Genomic DNA, 20,596 nt, shown 5'->3' with positions numbered 1-20,596 from the left:
TAGGTAATGCTTACCTATGACTGCTAAACTATCAAGTAAAAAAAAAAAAAAATCACATTTGAGCCTACTTATCAATTGTAACAAAATAAAAATACATTCAACAAGATGTTATATGTCTCCTGATAAGATGCAATAGGAAGAAACTAGTGATGTAGTATATGTTGGCTAATTGAATTTAAATTAAAAAAAAAAGATGCAATAGGAAGTAAATGATAGCACCTATGAAATATTCTTGCCAAAAAAGAAAAAATGGAACACAAATCATAACAACTCTATATCTAACTGCCTAGATATAGGAAATAAGAAGAGACAAAGAAATACATCAGATGACACCATGGGGATGCAATAAAAAGAAACCCACACTACTGGAAATTTTACAGAACAAATGACCTAGTTTCATCAACAAATGTATAAATTGCAAGAAATAAAAATGAGGAGAGATTTACAGATTAAAGGGTAGCTAATAAAAGAATCATCCAAATGCAATGTGTAAATCTTGTTTTGGAACTGCAAAAAAAAAAAAAAAGAGAGAGAGAGAGAATTGGAGAAATTTGAACATTATATATTTGGTAACATTAAGAAATTACTGTTAATTTTCTTTGTGTTAGTGATATTTTTAAAAGATTCTCTATATTTTACAAACAAATACAAGTATTTATGGATGAAATTATATGGTATCTGGAATTTGCTTAAAAATAATCAGTTGGGAAAGAAGTGGGAAAAAAACAAGACTGGATGTTTGTTGATAATTGTTGAAGTTGGTTGATAAGTACATGGTTATTTATTTTCTTTTTCTATTAAAAAATAAAAAGAATATCTCTAAGCTTTTTGTTATAAGCAGCAGGAAGGATGAAGTTTCATCCCCATCACTGAGATGGGGAAGGCTGCAAGTGGAGCAGGTTTAATAGAAAAGATGAGTTAAATTTTAAGCATATTGAATTTGAGATGTCATTTGAACTCCAAATGGAGATACTGAATAGGCAGTTAGATATATAAATTTGGGATTTGGGAGATAGGTCTAGGCTGAAGATATAAAGTTGGGAGTCATTAACCTGTAATGACATTTATAGCAATGAGTTTGGATTAGATCAAAGAAGGAACAAGAGTAAACATAGTAAGTGCTCCATAAATATTCAATATAAATATGATTAAAACTATCACTTTTGGGGCACCTGGGTGGCTCAGTGGGTTAAGCTGCTGCCTTCGGCTCAGGTCATGATCTCGGGGTCCTGGGATCGAGTCCCACATCGGGCTCTCTGCTCAGCAGGGAGCCTGCTTCCTCCTCTCTCTCTGCCTGCCTCTCTGCCTACTTGTGATCTCTGTCTGTCAAATAAATAAATAAAATCTTTAAAAAAAAAAAAACTATCACTTTTGATTTCTTTCCTCTCTGAACTCCTATAATACTTTTATTGTATTCTGTATTATAGTTACTGTAATATATTTACATATTATATATATAAATGTGGGAAATACACGCACACACACACACACACACATTTATTTATTTATTTATTTATTTATTTTTAAGATTTACTTATTTGGGGCACCTGGGTAGCTCAGTCAGTTAGGCATCTGCTTATGCTCTGGTCATGATCCCAGGTCCTGGGATCGAGCCCCATGTTGGGCTCTCTGTTCGGTGGGCAGCCTGTTTCTCCCTCTCCCTTTGCTGCTTCTTCTGCTTATGCTCTCTCTCTCTGTGTGTCAAATAAATGAATGGACTCTTAAAAAAACAGATTTACTTATTTATTTTAAGACTTATTTTTTTTTTAAGATTTTATTTATTTATTTGACAGAGAGAAATCACAAGTAGTTGGAGAGGCAGGCAGAGAGAGAGAGAGAAGCAGGCTCCCTGCTGAGCAGAGAGCCCGATGCGGGACTCATCCCAGGACCCTGAGATCATGACCTGAGCCGAAGGCAGCGGCGTAACCCACTGAGCCACCCAGGCGCCCCTACTTATTTATTTTAAAGAGGGAGTGAGGTGTGGGGAGAGGTAGAGAGCGAGGGAAAAAGAGAATCTTAAGCAGACTACCTGCTGACCATGGAGCTGAGGCAGAGCTCAATCTCACATCCCTGAGATCATGACCTGAGCCAAAATAAAGAGTCAGATGCTTAACCGACTGAGCCACCCAGGCACACTGTGGGAATTAATGTCATAATCATCCTTATATATTGCTCTCCTTCCACTACCACCATTCTGGTGTCTTGCATATAACTGACTTACAATCAATAAGTGAACTAGAGTTTGTAAAGAAATTTCTGATCAGTGCTATGGATTTTCTGGCTTCAGTTTCATGAGACTCCCTATACTGATGGGCTTATATGTTAGCAGGGCCAAAGTGTGTTACTGTAGCTCTTGCTAATTAGCACACTGGCTCTGTATAGCCTAAATCAGCCTTTGGGATCCAGCCGTATCTAAGACAGTACAGAGGAGAAACAAAATCATGATTATATGGTCAATTAATCTTTGACAAAGGAGGCAAGAATATGCAATGGCAAAACATCTCTTCAATAAATGGTGCTGGGAAAACTGGACAGCTACATGCAAAAGATCCAAAATGGACTACTTTCTGACACCGTACACAAAAATAAACTCAAAATGGATTAAGAACCTAAATCTGAGACCTGAAACCATAAAAATCCTAGAAGAGAGCCCAGGCAGTAATCTCTCTGACATGGGCCATAGCAACACTTTTCTAGATATGTCTTCTGAGGCAAGGGAAACAAAAGCAAACCTAAACTATTGGGACTCTATCCAAATAAAAAAGCTTTTGCACAAAAAAGGAAAACATCAACAAAACCAAAAGGCAACCTATTGAATGGTAGAAGATAGTTGCAAATGACATATCCAATAAAAGGTTAGTATCCAGAATATATAAAGAATTTATATGGGACATAGGGGTGGCTCAGTTCTTTAAGAGTCAGCCTTCAGCTCAGGTCATGATCCCAGGGTCCTGGGATTGAATCCCACATTAGGCTCAGTGTTCAGCAGGAAGCCTCCTTCTCCCTCTGCCTGCTGCTTCCCTTGATTGTGTGTGCACTCTCTCTCTCTGATAAATAAATAAATAAAATCTTAAAAAAAAAAAAAAAAAAGAACTTGGGCGCCTGGGTGGCTCAGTGGGTTAAGCCGCTGCCTTTGGCTCAGGTCATGATCTCGGGGTCCTGGGATCGAGTCCCACATCAGGCTCTCTGCTCAGCAGGGAGCCTGCTTCCTCCTCCTCTCTCTCTCTCTGCCTGCCTCTCTGCCTACTTGTGATCTCTCTCTGTCAAATAAATAAATAAAATCTTTAAAAAAAAATTAAAAAATAAAAAAAAAGAACTTATAAACTCAACACCAAAAAACCCAAGTAATCCAATTTAAAAATGGGCAGAAGTCTTGAACAGACATTTGTCCAAAAAACACATACAGATGGCCAACAGACACATGAAAAGATGCTCAGCATCACTCATCAACAGGAAAATGCAAGGCAAAAACCACAGTGAGATACCATCTTACATCTGACAGAGTGGCTAAAATAAAAAACACAAGAAACAAGTGTTGATGCGGATGTGGGGAAAAAGGAACACTCATGCTCTATTGGTGGGAATGCAAACTGAAGCAGCCACTATGGAAAACAGTATGGCGGTTTCTCAAAAAACTAAAAATAGAACTACCATATGATCCAGTAATTCCACTACTGGGTATTTACCTAAAGAATGTGAAACACTAATTTGAAAAGATATATGCACCCTTATGTTTATGTAGCATTATTTACAATAGTTAAATTATGGAAGCAGCCCAAGGGTCATCAATAGATGAATGGATAAAGAAGTATATATATACAATGGGCCATTACTCAGCCGTAAGAAAGGATGAAATCTTGCCGTTTGCAACAACATAGATGGATCTAGAGTGTATTATGCTAAGCTAAATAAGTCAGTCAGAGAAAGATGAATACCATATGATTTCACTCATCTGTGGAATTTAAGAAACAGAGGACCAGAAAAAAAGAGACAAACCAGAAAAACAGACTCTTAACTACAGAGAACAAACAGAGAGGAGGTGGGTGGGGGGTGGGTGAAATAGGTGAAGGGGATTAAGAGTACACATTTTTTTTTTTTAAGATTTATTTATTTAGGGGCACCTGGGTGGCTCAGTGCGTTAAAGCCTTTGCCTTTGGCTCAGGTCATGATCGGGCTTTCTGCTCAGCAGGGAGCCTGCTTCCTCCTCTCTCTGCCTGCTTCTCTGCCTACTTGTGATCTCTGTCTGTCAAATGAATAAATAAAATCTTAAAAAAAAAAAGATTTATTTATTTATTTGACAGAGAGACAGTGAGAGACGGAACACAAGTGGCGGGAAGTGGGAGAGGGAGAAGCAGGCTTCCCGCAGAGCAGGGAGCCCAGCTCCGGGCTCAATCCCAGGACCCTGGGATCATACCTGAGCTGAAGACAGACGTTTAACCAACTGAGCCACCCAGGCGCCCCCTGAAACAAATTTAACACTGCATGTTAACTATACTGTAATTAAAATAATAACTAAAGGGGTGCCTGGGTGGCTCAGTAGGTTAAGCATCTGACTCTTGGTTTCAGCTCAGGTCATGATCTCAGGGATGTGAGGAGTCCTGTGTTGGGCTCTACCCTCAGTACAGAACCTAAATGAGATTCTTTCCTCCCCCCCTCTCCCGCTCCCTCTGATCCTCCTTCCCCAACCCTCAAATAAAGAAATATACAAAATCTTTAAAAATAATAATAGTACTTGAAAAAAAAGTACAGAGAGAGGATGGAGACAAAGAGTGGCATGAAGGGCAATATGACATAGTGATATGGGGAGTAGGATACAAAATTGACACCATGTATATGATCTTATATATACACACACTTACCTCAGAGGAGTAAATATTTCATGGCTTAGTCACCCATGCATGAACAGGAATTAGCTTGGTGTCCTTGTCCACTGAAGTGTTTTATTTTCTTATATTTCTCAGCTCCAGAACATTCTCCCCATTGGGACTTAAGAGTTCAGGAATAGCTTTTTGTTTTTGTTTTTGTTTTAATGTGCAAGATGACTTTTCTCATTTTCTCATTGCCATCCTGGCTCTCATTCCTGGCAGTTTCCAAAGGCTCTAAGAATATTCCTTTTCTTGCTCTCATCCTATTCCTATGTTGGGTTCAGGTAAAATTTTCTTGTAGTTTTGGTTAGTACCACCCCTGCTTAGCTCCGATCTTGGATTATTTGGTATTGTTGCAGGATGGCAGGGTCCTTGTCTCAGGGAGTCAAAGAATGAATCTCATGGACAGAAAAGGGTGAAGTGAAGTGAAAGTTTATTAAATGAAGGTGAGAGCAGAAAAAGAAAAACTCTCTTGGGGGCCCTGGGTGGCACAGTCAGTTTGGCATCTGTCCTCAGCTCAGGTCATGATCCCAGAGTCCTGGGATTAAGCCCCAAGCTGGGCTCCCTGCTCAGTGGGGAGTCTGTTTTTCTCTCTCCTACTCCCCCTGATGTTGTTCCCTCTCTCCCGATGTCTCTCTCTGTCAAATAAATAAATCTTAAAAAAAAAAAAAAAAAGAAAGGAAGAATGAAAAAAAAGAGAAAAAGCTCTCTAGAGTGAGAGGGGTCCCAAATGTGTTGCTACTAAGGGTTTTAAGGGCCAGTCTTTTATTGAAAACTTGACCAGGAAACTTGTAGCCTTGAGATTTTTCTGCCATCTTGGTTTGAGCAGGGACTATTGGTAGCCCCATTAATGACTTACCTCTTTGAGGTCTGGTCATTTTCTATGATTTTAGTGTAGCCGCCAATGAAAAATACTCCCTAATATCCAGGGCCAGGTGGTCTGCTCTATTCCCTTACCTATTTTTCACTCTGTCTTAGAGCTTCTGCCTGCCAGGAATAGTTTCCAGCCTAGTGAGGGGCCCCCATCTCTCCCTGCCTATACCTTAACCCTTTCCTAACTCAGTACCACTCTATTGTCTCCTTTCTTTTCTCTCTCTCTCTTTCTTTCTTTCACATCAAGATCAGGAAAATAACATTGATTCAATACTATTATATGCTCTACAGACCTTATTCGGCTATCATCCATACTTCCACTGAAGTTCTTTATAGCAGAACGAAAACCAAGTTCTTATCCAGGGTTTGGTTCTGGATATCATGTTGCATTTGATGGTTTCAAATCTGTTCAAATCTGAATTAGTTTCTCAGGCTTTCTTTGTCATTCCTGATCTTGGCATCTCTCTCTCTCTCTTTCTCTCCATTTCTTATGTCTCTAATTGAGAACTAAGGGCTGGTTATTTGCACAGTATCTATCAATTTAGGCTTATCTGATGTCTCCTTAAGGTCAGATTAAGGTAATGAATTTTTGGCAGGAATACAATTAAAGTGATGTTATGCCCTTCTCTGTGCATCGTCTCAAGTGACACAAAATGGCATTTTATCCCATTATTGGTGATATTAACTGGAATCACTTGATTAGGCTGGTGAATACCAAATTTTTTTTTCACTGCAAATATACTACTTTATGTTTGTAATAATTTAATACATTTTAGGGAGATACTTTGAAACTAAGTAAATACCCTCTTTTCTACCAATTGTTAGTTTTAGCACAAATGATATGTACTTAAGTCATCTTTATTGTGAAATATAACACACATAAAAATGAGTACAATATATACATAGAAAGGCATGAATTATAAATTATATACCTGTTAATGCCCCTGGTAATAAAAATAGAACATTTCCAAGCACCTTGCTTGCCTCTTAAAGAGTTAAAACCCCGTTACCCCTCTAAAATTAACCACTAGTCCTGACTTTTATTGCAATCATATAGTTTCTTTGTTATTATTATTTTTTGTGACCCAGGTGCTCATCTTTAAATACTGAAATTTAGTGTTGTCTCATTAAAATTTTTTTTTCTTAGAGGCAAGGGACAGAGAGAGAGCACAAGCACTTGTGCAGGGGATTGCTGGGGGCAGGGCAGAGGGGAAGAGAGAGAATCCCAAGCAGGCTCCCTGCTCATCACAGAGCTGACTCAGGGCTCTATCCTATGACCACAAGATCACAACCTGAGCCAAAACCTAGAGTTAGATGCTTAACTGACTGAGCCACCCAGGTGCCCCTCATTAAAGATCTTTTAAACTAGAGAAGCCTGGGTGGCTCAGTCGGTTAAGCATCTGCCTTTGGCTCAGGTCATGATCCCAGGGTCCGGGGATGGAGCCCCATATCAGGCTCCCTGCTCAGCGGGGATTCTGCTTCTCCCTCTGCCTGCCACTCTCCTGCTTGTTCTCTCTCTCTGAAAAATGAATAAATAAAATCTTTTAAAAACCTCCTAAATTGTAGTACAAGACATATAATATAAACTTTACCATTTTAAACATTTGAAAAAACTTTTTTTTTTTTTAAGTAATCTCTACACCCATTGTGGGGCTGGAACTCACAACCCCAAGATCAAGAGTCACATGCTCCCCAAACTGAGCCAGCCAGTTATCTGCATTTTAAACATTTTTAAGTATACAGTGCAGTAGCATTAAGTACATTCACCTTACACAACCATTACTACCGTACATCTCCAGAACTCTTTCGTCTTCCCAAACTGCAACTCTGTATCCAGGGCCAGGTGGTCTGCTCTATTCCCTTATCTATTTTTCACTCTGTCTTAGAGCTTCTGCCTGCCAGGAATAGTTTTCAGCCTAGTGAGGGGCCCCCATCTCTCCCTGCCTATACCTTTACCCTTTTCTAACTCAGTACCACTCTATTGTCTCCTTTCTTCTCTCTCTCTCTCTTTCTTTCTTTCACATCAAGATCATTGATTCAATACTATTATATGATCTACAGACGTTATTCGGCTATCATCCATACTTCCACTGAAGTTCTTTATAGCAGAAAGAAAACCAAGTTCTTATCCAGGGTTTGGCTAAGATAACTCCCCTTTTCCTTCCCCCCCCACAACTTCCAGAAACCACTCTTCTGCTTTCAGTTTCTAAGAGTTTGCCTACTCTAGGTACGTCATGTAAGTGGAATCATACAATATTTGTCTTTTCATGTCTGGCTTATTTCACTTAGCAGAATGTTTTCAAGTTCTATCCATGCTGTGGCAGGTTGGTATCACTCTTAAGTCTTTTCTTGTAGTACCGAATTCCAGGGAGTTATGGATTGGAAAGAAAGCAAGAGGGAGGAGAACCAGGAACCCTGGAGTCACTGAATGAGAATTTTAAAGAGGAGGGAATCAGCAACACCATCATATACTGTAAAGGTCAAAGCTAATGAGGTGATTTGACAAGAAATTTTCAGAATCGATTATTAACAATCCTTTTTAGAGTAACTGCTTTGTGCTCGGAACTGTACAAGGCACTAGGTTTATGGACGGAGAAGTCAGATTGCAATGGATTCCAGAGTTACTGGTATGGAGAAAGCCAAGTTTGGAGGGAAGTAAAACAGAAAGCCTGGGAACTTGATAAAAAGGTAAAATGGAGAGGAGATGCTACCGGGATATGGATATTTGAATACTTCTGAGGAATAATCTCTGAGGAATAATTCTGAGGAATAATCAGGGTAAGGATTGCAATCTCCGTCAGTATTCAGATAGGCAAGGATTCCACCTTCTCCCTGCACCCCACCCCAATACCACAATTTTCTGTTTCTGTTTCCAGGTAAGTGGCTCAGAGTGGAGTTAAACTCTTCAGACTGGAATCTGAAAAGGTGGAAGACAGAAAACTGCAGCTAATAACGCAGTCACAACTGTGTTTGGAATTGCCTATTTGAGAGAGACTCAGGCTGGTAAGAAGGCCTACAGTTGATTGGCTGGCTGGAAAATGAAGCTAGCCGGAAGGGGGCAGTGTGCTCTGCTCATGTGTGCTCCATTGCTTCATCTGTGGCAAATTTGGGGCTCTGGAGAGATTAGAAAAGTGGGTAAAAATGTACAAGGATGACAAAGAAAATGTGATTTATACAAGGGCACCTGGCTGGCTCAGCTGGTAGGGCATGCGACCGTTGATCTCAGCGTTATGAGTTCAAGTCCCATGTTGGGTGGAGAGATTACCTAAAAGTAGAAAAAAAAAAAGTGATATGTACATATAATAGAATACTATTCAGCCTTAAAAGGGAAGGAAATTCCTATACATGCTTTTAAAATTACAATATGGATGAATCTTGAGGATATTATGCTAAATGAAATAAGCCAGACACAAAAGGGCAAATATTGTATGATTCCATTTATATGAGTTACCTAGAGTTGTTAAATTCATAGAGACAGAAAGTAGCATGGTGGTTGCCAGGGGCTGGTGGGAGGGGGGATGGAGGAGTAACTGTTTAATGAGTACAGAGTTTTAGTTTGGGAAGATGAAAAAATTCTGGGGATGGATGGTCGTGATGGTTGCATAACAAAGTGAATGTACTGGGACGTCTGGGTGGCTCTGTTGGGTGAGCGTCTGTCTTTGGCTCAGGTCATGATCCCAGAGTCCTGGAATCGAGTCCCACATTGGGCTCCCTGCTTAGCAGGAAGCCTGCTTCTCCCTCTGTCTGCTGCTCCCCCTTGCTTGTGCTCACTAATTCTTTCTCTCTCTCTCTGACAAATAAATAAGTAAAATCTTTTTTTTTTAAATAAAAGTGCATTAGTTTTTTTTTTTTTTTTTAAGATTTTATTTGTTTATTTGTCAGAGAGAGAGAGCGAGAGAGAGCGAGAGCAAGTGCAGGCAGACAGAGTGGCAGGTAGAGAGTCAGAGGAAGAAGCAGGCTCCCTGCGGAGCAAGGAGCCCGATCTGGGACTTGATCCCAGGACATCCCAGCTGCTTAACCAACTGAGCCACCCAGGCATCCCAAATAAGCAAAATCTTTAATAAAAAAAAGTGAATGTACTTAATTCCACAGGACTGTACCCTTAAAAATGGCTAAAATAGTAAATGTCATGTTATATGTATTTTATCACAACAAAAAAAATTGAGTAGGAGCAATGTGGCAAAATGTTAATGTGTGAGTCCAGGTGAAAGGGTTTATGAGAGATCACTTTACTATTTTTATTATACTATTTCTTCAAGTTTTCTGTTGCTCTGAAATTCTTTTCAAAATAAAAAGTTTACTTAAAATGAACAGGAGGCAGTTTTATAGAGATAAGATAAAGACCAATGGGCTTGCTTCTACTGCCTGGGTTGCAGGTATCAAGTCTGCCAGGCTCGTGTTAGGAAGTTTATATAGTACCATAGGCAATTATTGAGTACCTTAAGAAATTTTCTCTCACATTTTAATTACATCATCACCTCTTTGTTGACTTAACTTCTTCATAAGGATGTAGAGTTGACAACTTTACAATTTTTCCTCTGTTTTCTTCATATTATTTTAATTATTATGAATTCCTAGTGCACTAGGGACTGTGTTCAAATTCTAAATCTTACTAGCTCTAAGACACTAATGCAAATTATTTCATCTCTCTAAGCTTTAGTGTCCTCATCTGTAACCCTCAGAGAGTATGAGGCTTTTAGGTGGGAGAATGAATGGAAAACAGAGCACAATCCCCGCTGCATAGTAACAATGTAATATGTGTTATTAGTTAATTATATCATTGGTATATGACTGGACATGATTGTATAGGTCCAAGTGCAACAGAAGGTATCCCAGGGGTCAGAATCAACTATACCTTAAATGTAAGTTGAAATGTAATACTTTAATATTGCAGCTTAAAAGGGATCTATAATAGTTTTTCATTAAATTCAGTACTTGTCATATCCTCAGTAAAGTTCTCTGCCACTGAATGCCCAAACTGAGTTTCCAGATGAAAACAATAAAGCAAATTTAAGGGTTGGTATATTCACAGACACCACAGTGTCTGTGAGGTGGGACTAAACCATCTGGGATTCTTTTGTTTAGAGAAGTCTGTGATGAGACCTCAGAAAAAGACTAACAGGGGCATCTGGGTGGCTCAGTCACAATCTCAGAGTACTGGGATCAAGCCTCTCATTGGGTTCCCTGCTTGGTGGGAAGCCTCCTCCCTCTCCCACTCCCCCTGCTTGTGTTCCCTCTCTCGCTGTCGAATGAATAAATAAAATCTTAAGAAAAAAAAAAAAAAGACTAGCAAAGGAAGTATATAGCACTTATATTTATTGTTTGATTGGCTGAAATATATTATAGAATTATTGGACTAGATAATTCCAGCCTTATGAAAATTTATCCAGTTTTTAAAATTACCAATTAAAGACAATAGAAGAGGAAGTAGCTTTAAGTTCTAGAATAAAGGATTTAGATTAGATGATTAGAAGAAACATTTCTGACAATGAGGTTTACTAAATTTTAAAGTGAGTTAACATAAAGTCTGATGGGGTTTTCTTGTCTTCAGAGGTAAATTAGATTTCTCTCTCCCTGAGGTGGCTTAGGTAAAGATGCACCTACAGGTAGGTAGCCCAACTGATGGTCCTTGACAGCCTGAGTCAATAAAGGTCTTTGGCTCACCTAACCACAATCAGTCACAGTCTCAGTGGGTAACCATCTTGCCTGCATTTTCTAATCTTCTTGGGTGATTTAATGATTAATTTGTTATACTGGCTACCAAGGAATTCACAGTTTTTTTTTTTTTTTTTTTTTTTTTACACACACACAGAGAGAGCCCGTTTACATGCTCACATGAGGTGGGGCTGAGGGGCAGAGAGAGAATTGTAAACAGGCTTAAGTAGTGGTGGCTTAAGTAGGTAGGCTGCACTCCCCAGTGTGGAGCCCCAGGGTAGTGCTCCATCTCATGATGTTGAGATCATGACCTGAACTGAAATAAAAAGTTGGACACTTAACTGACTGAGCCATCCAGATGCCACTCACAGTTTTTCTTCACAGTTTTATTTAGTAATAGGAATGGCTCAGGTTTATTTATTTATTTATTTATTTATTTTTAGCTATGTTTATTGAGGTTCAGTTTATCCTTTTTGGTGCACAGTTTTGAGAGTTTTAACAAACATATATGGTTGCTTTTCAAATAATCAAGAAAGACTGTTTATTTATGTCTTGCTTGGGGAGGGATGCGATAGCAAGACAGAAAAGAGCAAATATATAGTGACTTTTGGGGTATTTTTATGAAAATCGAGGTCAAGATTTGCCTACAGTAGGACTTGACTGCTTGAGCTCTCACAAGTGGAACAGATGAATTCACTTAAGTCTATCTCATGTTGTTAATATTGACCTGCCCTGGTCCTTTTAGAATTAAATTTATGTGGTCACTGGTCTTCTGCAGCATTAGGAGCGGAACAAAGGAGGAGTCAATTATAAATGATTTTGAGATTAAGAAGTAGGTGGTGTCTCTGTGTGTTCTATTCCATTTTTGTTCCACTAGTAAAACATACCAGGGACTCTAATTATATTCTAGTTACAGCAACAATAGATTCTGGATTTTTCAGGATAGATTCATTTCAAAGATTCTGTCCTGTTGTTTCCATAAGTAACGTAAACTCACATGATATACTTTGGTTGTTGGCTTAAAAAATGTGATCACTGGGGGCGCCTGGGTGGCTCAGTGGGTTAAGCTGCTGCCTTCGGCTCAGGTCATGATCTCAGGGTCCTGGGATCGAGTCCCGCATCGGGCTCTCTGCTCAGCAGGGAGCCTGCTTCCTCCTCTCTCTCTCTGCCTGCCTCTCTGCCTACTTGTGGTCTCTCTCTGTCAAATAAATAAATAAAATCTTTAAAAAAATGTGATCACTGTAATTTATAACAGCAAGGAGAAGACTGGTTTATAGGAAGCTCCACTTCCTCTTAGCCTGTATCAAGTGCTAAACTGGGTATTTACAGGGTTGGAAGATCGTGGCTGGGCTGTACCTAAGTCATTCTGAGCCTGGGGTAGAGAGAAAGAACTACCTCCTATTGAATGCCTGCTATGTGTGTGCTTGGCAGAGTGTTAGGTGATTTCCCTGTTGACAGCTGCTCTGGCTAGAATTCAGTTCCAGATGCAACCACCACTTAAATAAAACAAAACACGTATTCCTCATGGTGTCTAGTTCATTAATACAAGTCACAGCTGCCACACCCTCTATAAGACACTGGCACCATAATTAGGTTACTAGAGACTCTTAAGGTTTGAAGGGATCTTTGAGGTCATCTAGTTAAAGGGGTGGCAGCTGTTCTCTTCACCTCGGAGTCTGCAAATCAATGTGCTCAATTCTCTCAACGAAGTACAAAAATTGTCTGGGGATATACTCTCCTTGGGCGTCAAGTTCATATAAAAGATAGAACAATGATAAGCAAACGTGAAGCTCGAACTATGTTCCAGACTGCAAAAGGCAATAGGGACCAAAAAAAAAAAAAAAAAAGAATTTTTTTTTTTTTTTTTTTTTACTGGGGCCCTCAGACAATCATATAAAGGAAAACAACAACAACAGCACAAACAAAAATCCTCCTAAAACCAACCCCAAACTGGCGGAGACGTGATGTGAGGGCCTGGAATTCAGTCAGAGGCCCACATAAAAGGATCCTGAGGGACACAGGTAAAAACCCAAAGCATCCTCCTTTTCTTTAGTTTTAACAGCTCTGAAGTACTAGGCATCCTGGATCCTCTTCTTCACCCTTTTATTAGAAAGCTGGGGAACCCTCTCCTTTTCTATGGAAGAGGATGATAGAAGGGGCCTCAAGGTGCAGGTACGATAGGAAACAGGTCTTTTCTCTTATGTCTCAGTACAAACAATTTTCCTAGAGGCAGGGGAATACATTTCACGCCCTCTCAAGGTCCCTTCGGTTCAAGGATACTGTCATTCTCTGGCTGTACTAGGGGGAGGGCCTGCAACGTCCAGGCTGCCATGGAAACACGCCGCGGTGTTCCTTTTTCTTACGTGGGGCGGGGCACTTTGCCTCAGCCACCAATTATCCACAGGGTTTCTTGAGTGGCGGACAGCAGCAGCGAATGGGCGAGCTGATACTCCGTGACGCGACGGGAAAAGGGGGAGCTCGCGGCCGGCGGCGGCGGTGGCTACAGCGGCGACCTGGGGATCGAGCTGGAGGGAGCTGGGGAGCGTGCAGGGACTTCTAGCTCCAGCGCGAGTCATCTCCCGCCGGGATGCCTGGTACTATTTGTAGAAAAGTGGGGATGCAATGAGCTCTGAAGGCTTGGGTTTCGGGTCTGAAGGGATGGCTGACCGGAGGGGGCGGGGTGACAAGCATGGCGGCGGTGACGGGGAAAGGGTTGGAGGGCCCTGAGAAGGGGGTGGGGAAGCAGTAGCTGGGAAGGCTGGGTGGTCTTGAGGAAGCGTGAAGGGCTGTGGGTGTTCTGGCGAACAGAGATTACAAAGCAGCCTTTTTGGGGGGCCATAGAGGCGCCATAAGGACGTAGGGAGGGTTGTGGGGGATGGAAAAAGAGGCGGGGAAAGAAGAGGTTAGGAAGGGGAGGAAAGGCTGTCTACGGGGAAGGTGATGGAAAAGAAGAGGGAGAGAAGGATTGGCAGGCTGATAGTAAATAACGAGGAAATCAGGCCTTGGGAGGTGTGATAGGAAAGTGCTTGCAGCGATTATAAATATAATCTAATTAGAGCCCTAGACGGGTCCCCTTTCCTAGTTCTTGTACTTCCGCCCCATTATTTAAGCTCAGACTGCGTGAGGAAGGCTAGTAGGTTACACCGAACTGATCTTTTGTTATTCCATTCCAGGGGAGCAGATGGACCCCACTGGAAGTCAGTTGGATTCAGATTTCTCTCAGCAAGACACTCCTTGCCTGATAATAGAAGATTCTCAGCCTGAAAGCCAGGTTCTAGAAGATGATTCTGGTTCTCACTTCAGTATGCTATCCCGACACCTTCCTAATCTGCAGACACACAAAGAGAACCCTGTGTTGGTGAGTGATACCTTGGTTGGAAGTGATTGAGGAGAAATTATTTTTCATTTAATCAAGACCAATCAGCAAACATAAGTACTTAGGAGATCACTATCTTTTGGATTAAAATTGGTTGTAAAAATGAAATCAACACATTCACAAAAAGTATGCCTCATTTTGGATTATTTCATATATAGTGGGGATATTAAGTATGTATATTTTCTAGGATGTTGTGTCCAATCCTGAACAAACAGCTGGAGAAGAACAAGGAGATAGTAATAGTGGGTTCAATGAGCACCTGAAAGAAAACAAAGCTGCAGGTGAGGCGTTTAAAGTTATTAGTCCCTTTTGCAGGAGTGCTCTTGTGGAGCTGGGTGGATCTAAACATGTGGTTGTGGTGAATGTATATAAGGAGGTTTAGCACAGTATTTGGTGCATAGTAGGCACTCAAAAAGTTGATTTTTTAATGTAGCTGGTTAGATTGGATTGTCTGCATTTCTAAACTTGCATCGAAGTTTGGTGGTAAATGCCTTTTATACTAATACCCAGTTATTTTTTTCAGAACCTATGGATTCTTCTCATTTGGACACATGTAGTTCCATCAGTCAGGTCATTGAACAGTTACCTCAGCCAAACAGGACAAGCAGGTATACTAGTGTTGACAGGAATTTATTTAAATTTATTAATGGATGAATTCTTTCATTTGTGCCTATTGCCTTATCCCAAGGGTAAAAGGATTAATCTTATTTTTGTGAATTAGAAAGTGGGATTTGAGGATTGTATTAACTAGTACATTAATACTGATAGCTAGAATCTCTTTTGTAAAGGTAATAACATTTTTATACCTCTATTATTTTTGTGATTTACTTTATGCATGTAAAACAAAATAAGCATTTTTCATTCTTGGCATAGATATGACTTAGTAGGAAAAAAAGCATCAGAAAATATTTAGATATATATATTATCAAAACTGTTAGGCATGCTTTTGATGTACCAACTAAATTATCTTACCTTTAGAACCACAATGTTTAATTCATACCCTAAACAGTGTTGAATTTTTACCTTGTCTTATCTTTAGTTTTATATTGTCCATTTATTGAGTTTATCCTCTGTTAGGCATTAGTTGGATGTTTGCTATATAGTCCCATTTAATTTCATCCGTAAAGTAGCTGTATTGTGAAGACTTTTTATTATTTCCATTACATAAAGGGGGAAATTGATGGGTGAGGAAGTTAAATAACTTGCTGTAGCATACATTGGTTGTAAGTGATGGCTGAGCTTTGAACCCTCCTGACTCAAATGCCTTCTTTCTTTTTTACTACTCAGTACTTCTTAATCTTCCTTCTAAAATCTAAGATCAAAGGAGAACTTAGGCAACCTCAGGGACCTTGTGATGGCAGGGTAGAAAAGGGAGCAGTCAGAGAGGAGAATGTTAGGTTGAGGTGGTGAAAGAGTATGGTTTTCTCTTAAGAAAAAAAAATTCTTTTTAAAAAAATTTCTATTTAATACTCTGCACATAAATTTTTTCTCCCAAATCACCAGTTGGATACTTTAGAACAAGCTACAAATTGGTGGGTTTGTTTTGGCCTGCAGGTTGTTTCTGTTTGGCCCAAACATGGTTGTAAAATATATTTACATTAATTGATAGAATTTTTAAAAGGGGAGATTTTACATAAAACTTGGATTTTCATCTTCTGGCATTAGCAGTTCAGAGGTAATACAGCTGTTAAATTATTGCTAACAATTGGCTAGAGCTGTGAGTAGCAGCCTACCTCTGCTTAGATGGGAATGAGAGCTATGGTCTGTTACAGACCCTGTAATTCACTGTTGACTATTGAACATGGACACTGAAGCCAAGTATTCACTTATTTTATTTTTTAAAAGATTTTATTTATTTATTTGACAGCGAGAGAACAAATACAAGCAGGGGAAGTGAGAGAGGGAGAAGCAGGCTTCCCACTGAGCAGGGTGCCCCATGTGGGGCTTGATCCCAGACCCTGAGCCCAAGGCAGACACTTAATGACTGAGCTACCCAGGCGCCCCCCCCCCCCCAAAGTACTCATTTATTGTAGTGCTTTTGCTTTTCTTCTTAGCCACTTCACTCATTTATGTAACCTTATTTTGCTTTCTGTAGGCATTTAAGTTTATGGTACTTCTTTAGGAACATGTGCTTTATGTTTTTGTGGCCCTTGGTTTGAACTAGTGGGAACAGGAATTATGTGTACCCCTTATTGTATATGAAGCAGTGCTATCAGAGAAGGCCCATGCTCTACTTTTCCCTTTTTGCATCAATGTGTTGCCCTTTCTCAAAACAAAACAAAAAAACCAAAAACTCACAAAACATCTTGAATGTTTACATTCAATAAATGTGCAGACACTGTGACAGGTGTTTTAAAGGGGCTTTGCCATCATGGAGCTTATAACTTAATAGTTATTGAAATCATTACAGAAGTAGCTATGCAGTTACAATTGTGATCCTTGCAAAGGAGGAAGGAAAATATATAACCTAATTTGTGTGATAGAGGTAGACTTCTCTAAGGAATGTAGTCTAAACTATAAATATGAATTTGTTAGCCATAGTTGAGGGGTTGGGCAGAAGTTTGGCATGTGGGGGAAGGAGCTTTCTAGACAGAATTATATGTGCAAAGCCTGTGAATCTAGAAAGGATTTGGAGTTGATTTCAAGAGATTGAAAGCCCTTCAAAACACATGTATGTTTATTTTTAAAATGTTGTCTTTATTCATTAATGCAAGTATTTTGAAAAAAAAAACTGTTTGTGAACTTTTCTACATAAAATTCCAAAAAGATCTTCCTCTCATATCTAGTGTTCAGTTGATATAAGCTGATGGTCCTAAACATGGATCATCCTAAAATATACTGAAAGAATTATAGATTGTTTTATTTCCCTGTCAAACATCTTACTTTATTTTTGTAAAAATTTTGAATTAAGTAGTCTCTACATTCAACATGGGGCTCGAACTCATAACCCTAAGATGAAGAGTTGCATGCTCCACTGACTGAGCCAGCCAGGCATCCCTCCCTGTTAAACTTTTAAAAAAGTTAAGGCTAAGGATCGAGTCCCGCGTCGGGCTCTCTGCTCAGCAGGGAGCCTGCTTCCTTCTCTCTCTCTCTGCCTGCCTCTCAGTGTACTTGTGATTTCTCTCTGTCAAATAAATAAATAAAATCTTTAAAAAAAAAAAAAAAAAAGTTAAGGCTAAAACATGCAGTTTTAAGAAATAATATTTGGAGATCCTTTGTAAACTTTGCCCTGTTTCCCAAATGGTAATGTTTTGCAAAATAGTATTATAAAATCATAACGAGGCTATTGACGTTGATAAAATCCACTGTATGTACTCAGGTTTCCCTAGTTTTACTTGTCTTTGTGTGAATTTTTATAGTCTAGTTACCTATGTATCTACCACTGTGGTCAACATACTGAATGGTTCCAGCCCTCCAAGGATTCCTAGTGCTATCCTTTTATAACCATTAGTGAACCTCTGGTGATCACTAATTAAGACTGTCCGTAGTTTGTGATATTTTGTCATTTCAAAATATTATATAAATGGGACCATATGTTATGTAACCTTTTGAGATTGGCTTCTTTCCATCCACATAACTCCTGGGAGATCTGTCCAAATTGTTGCATGTATCTGTGGTTCATTCCTTTTTTTTTTTTTTTTTTTTTTTTTTTAAGATTTTATTTATTAATTTGACAGAGAGACATCACAAGTAGACGGAGAGGCAGCCAGAGAGAGAGAGAGAGAGAGAGAGGGAAGCAGGCTCTCTGCCAAGCAGAGAGCCCGATGCGGGACTCGATCCCAGGACCCCGAGACCATGACCTGAGCCGAAGGCAGCGGCTTAACCCACTGAGCCACCCAGGCGCCCCTGGTTCATTCCTTTTTATTGCTGAGTAGCGTTCCATGATGTGGATATACCACAGTTAAATCATTTACCTAATGAAGGAAATATGGGTTGATCTGGTTTATGACTATTACAAATAAAGTTGCTCTGAACATTTGCATGCTAGTTTTTGTGAATGTAAGTCTTCAAAGCTGAGATAAATGGCCAGGTGGTCACCTACATGTTTAGTTTTTTAAGAAACTGTCAAAGTGTTTTCTGGAGTGACTGAATCATTTTATAGTTTGACTAGCAGTATAAGAGACCCAGTCTCTCTTCATTCTCACTAGCGTTTGGTGGTGTCACTATTTTTTATTATGGCTGTTCTGATAAGTGTATAGTGATAATCTCATTTTGAGTTTCCCTAGTGGCAAGTAATGTTGAACATCTTTTCATGTGCTTATTTGCCATCTGTACATCCTTTTTAAGGAAATGTTCATGTGTTCTGTCCCTTTTCTAATAGGATTTTTAAAAATCATGTTTTGAGAGTTCTTAATATATTATAGTTATTAGTCCTTCATAGGATATGTGGTTTGCAGATATTTTTTCTCCCCTGATAGCTTGTCTTTTCATCCTCTTCAGAGGGTTTTTCACAGAGCAGATTTTTAATTTTCATGAGACCTGTCAAATATTTTTAACAGAGCAATAAAAATAATTAATTAATTAAAAGATTTTATTTATTTATTTGACAGACAGAGATCACAAGTAGGCAGAGAAGCAGGCAGAGAGAGAGGAGGAAGCAGGCTCCCCGCCGAGCAGAGAGCCCAACGCAGGGCTCGATCCCAGGACCCTGAGACCACGACCCGAGCAGAAGGCAGAGGCCTTAACCCACTGAGCCACTTAGCCACACTGAGGCGCCATGTTAGGCGCCTCAAAAATACTTAATTTATTTAAAAAAGGGCTTTTGGGGCACCTGGGTAGCTCAGTGGGTTATGTGTCTGACTTTGATTTCAGCTCAGGTCTCCAGCTCAATATTTCAGGGTCATGAGTTTAGGCCCCATGTTGGGCTCCATACTGAGTGTGGAGCCTACTTAAATAAAATAAAAATAAAAAGATAAAAAGTGCAAAAGAGCTTATAACGAAAAGCAGGGTCCTTTTCCACACTTGGTCCCTTTTCAAAGAGGCAGCCGTTTAAGTGTGTTTTAACTTCTTTGAGAGGTTGTTGTCCTAGCACTCAAATCTTTTGTAAAGGTAACACCATTATACTGCCATTTCTTAGTTTATCAAATTAAGACAATTAAATTCCATAATGAAAGATGAGGATTTAACTCAAAACACTCCCAAGTTTTGATAATAATTATTTTAGTTCTAAATTTTATTAGCTACTTTTATATTTCTAAATAATGTATTTAAACCTTTGTTTTCTTTTCCATCAGCTTTAGACAATGGAAAAAATTTAACATCAGTATTTTTTGTCTATAATCTGATTTCAGGCCTTTTCAAATTCTTCTAGTCATTCTATGAATATTATTTGTTGGGTGTTTCCTATATGCCAAGCACTGTTGAATTTTGGAGATGAAAAGGACCAGAAGAAATAAAAAATCATAGACCTTAATAGAGCTTACATTCTTGTATGAGAGATACAGCAATTCATAATAAGAAAGTAGTATGTTAGAAACTGATAAGGGCTGGAGAGAGAAATATAGCAGAGAAGGGTATAGGAAATGTTAGAGGATTTCCAGGTTTAGATAGGGTTACATAAAGAATGTTTCACTGATATGACATTTGATTAAAATTTCTTAAGTGATGTCTGCTGTTATCTGGGATAAGTGCAGTCCAGGCATAGAGAACAGCAAGTGCAAAGGTCCTGAGGTAGCAATGTGCCTGGAATATTTGAGAAATGGCAAGGAGGTTAGTGTGTCTGGAGGAGAGTGATGGAGAGAAGTGGGAGAAGAGGTCAAAGAAGTAAAGGGGGAACCAGAATATGTAAGGACTTACAGGACAGTGTAAGGAATTCAGGTGTTACTCT

The 20,596-nt window shown here is 39.4% G+C and overlaps 1 protein-coding gene across 6 annotated transcripts in view; it reads left to right on the top strand.

Annotated features, from left to right (window-relative positions):
- The first annotated feature begins 13,831 nt into the window (after positions 1-13,831).
- Positions 13,832-20,596, top strand: part of TP53BP1 (tumor protein p53 binding protein 1) — a 77,663-nt gene continuing 70,898 nt past the window's right edge. For 4 of the 6 annotated variants that reach the window (XM_059181327.1, XM_059181329.1, XM_059181328.1 and 1 more), the window contains exons 1-4: positions 13,833-13,987; positions 14,567-14,751; positions 14,957-15,050; positions 15,293-15,377. In XM_059181327.1, coding sequence (XP_059037310.1) covers positions 13,981-13,987; positions 14,567-14,751; positions 14,957-15,050; positions 15,293-15,377 — 371 coding nt within the window. In that variant the 5' untranslated portion in view covers positions 13,833-13,980. Of the gene's footprint in view, positions 13,988-14,566; positions 14,752-14,956; positions 15,051-15,292; positions 15,378-20,596 lie in introns of all 6 variants that reach the window. The other 2 variants (XR_009355537.1, XM_059181330.1) reach the window with 1 other exon arrangement.

The sequence above is a fragment of the Mustela lutreola genome, chromosome 7 (genome assembly GCF_030435805.1).
Source record: "Mustela lutreola isolate mMusLut2 chromosome 7, mMusLut2.pri, whole genome shotgun sequence".
Taxonomy (NCBI): Eukaryota; Metazoa; Chordata; class Mammalia; order Carnivora; family Mustelidae; genus Mustela; species Mustela lutreola.
Note: the sequence above shows the minus strand (reverse complement) of the source record. Positions and strands in the feature narration are given on the sequence as shown.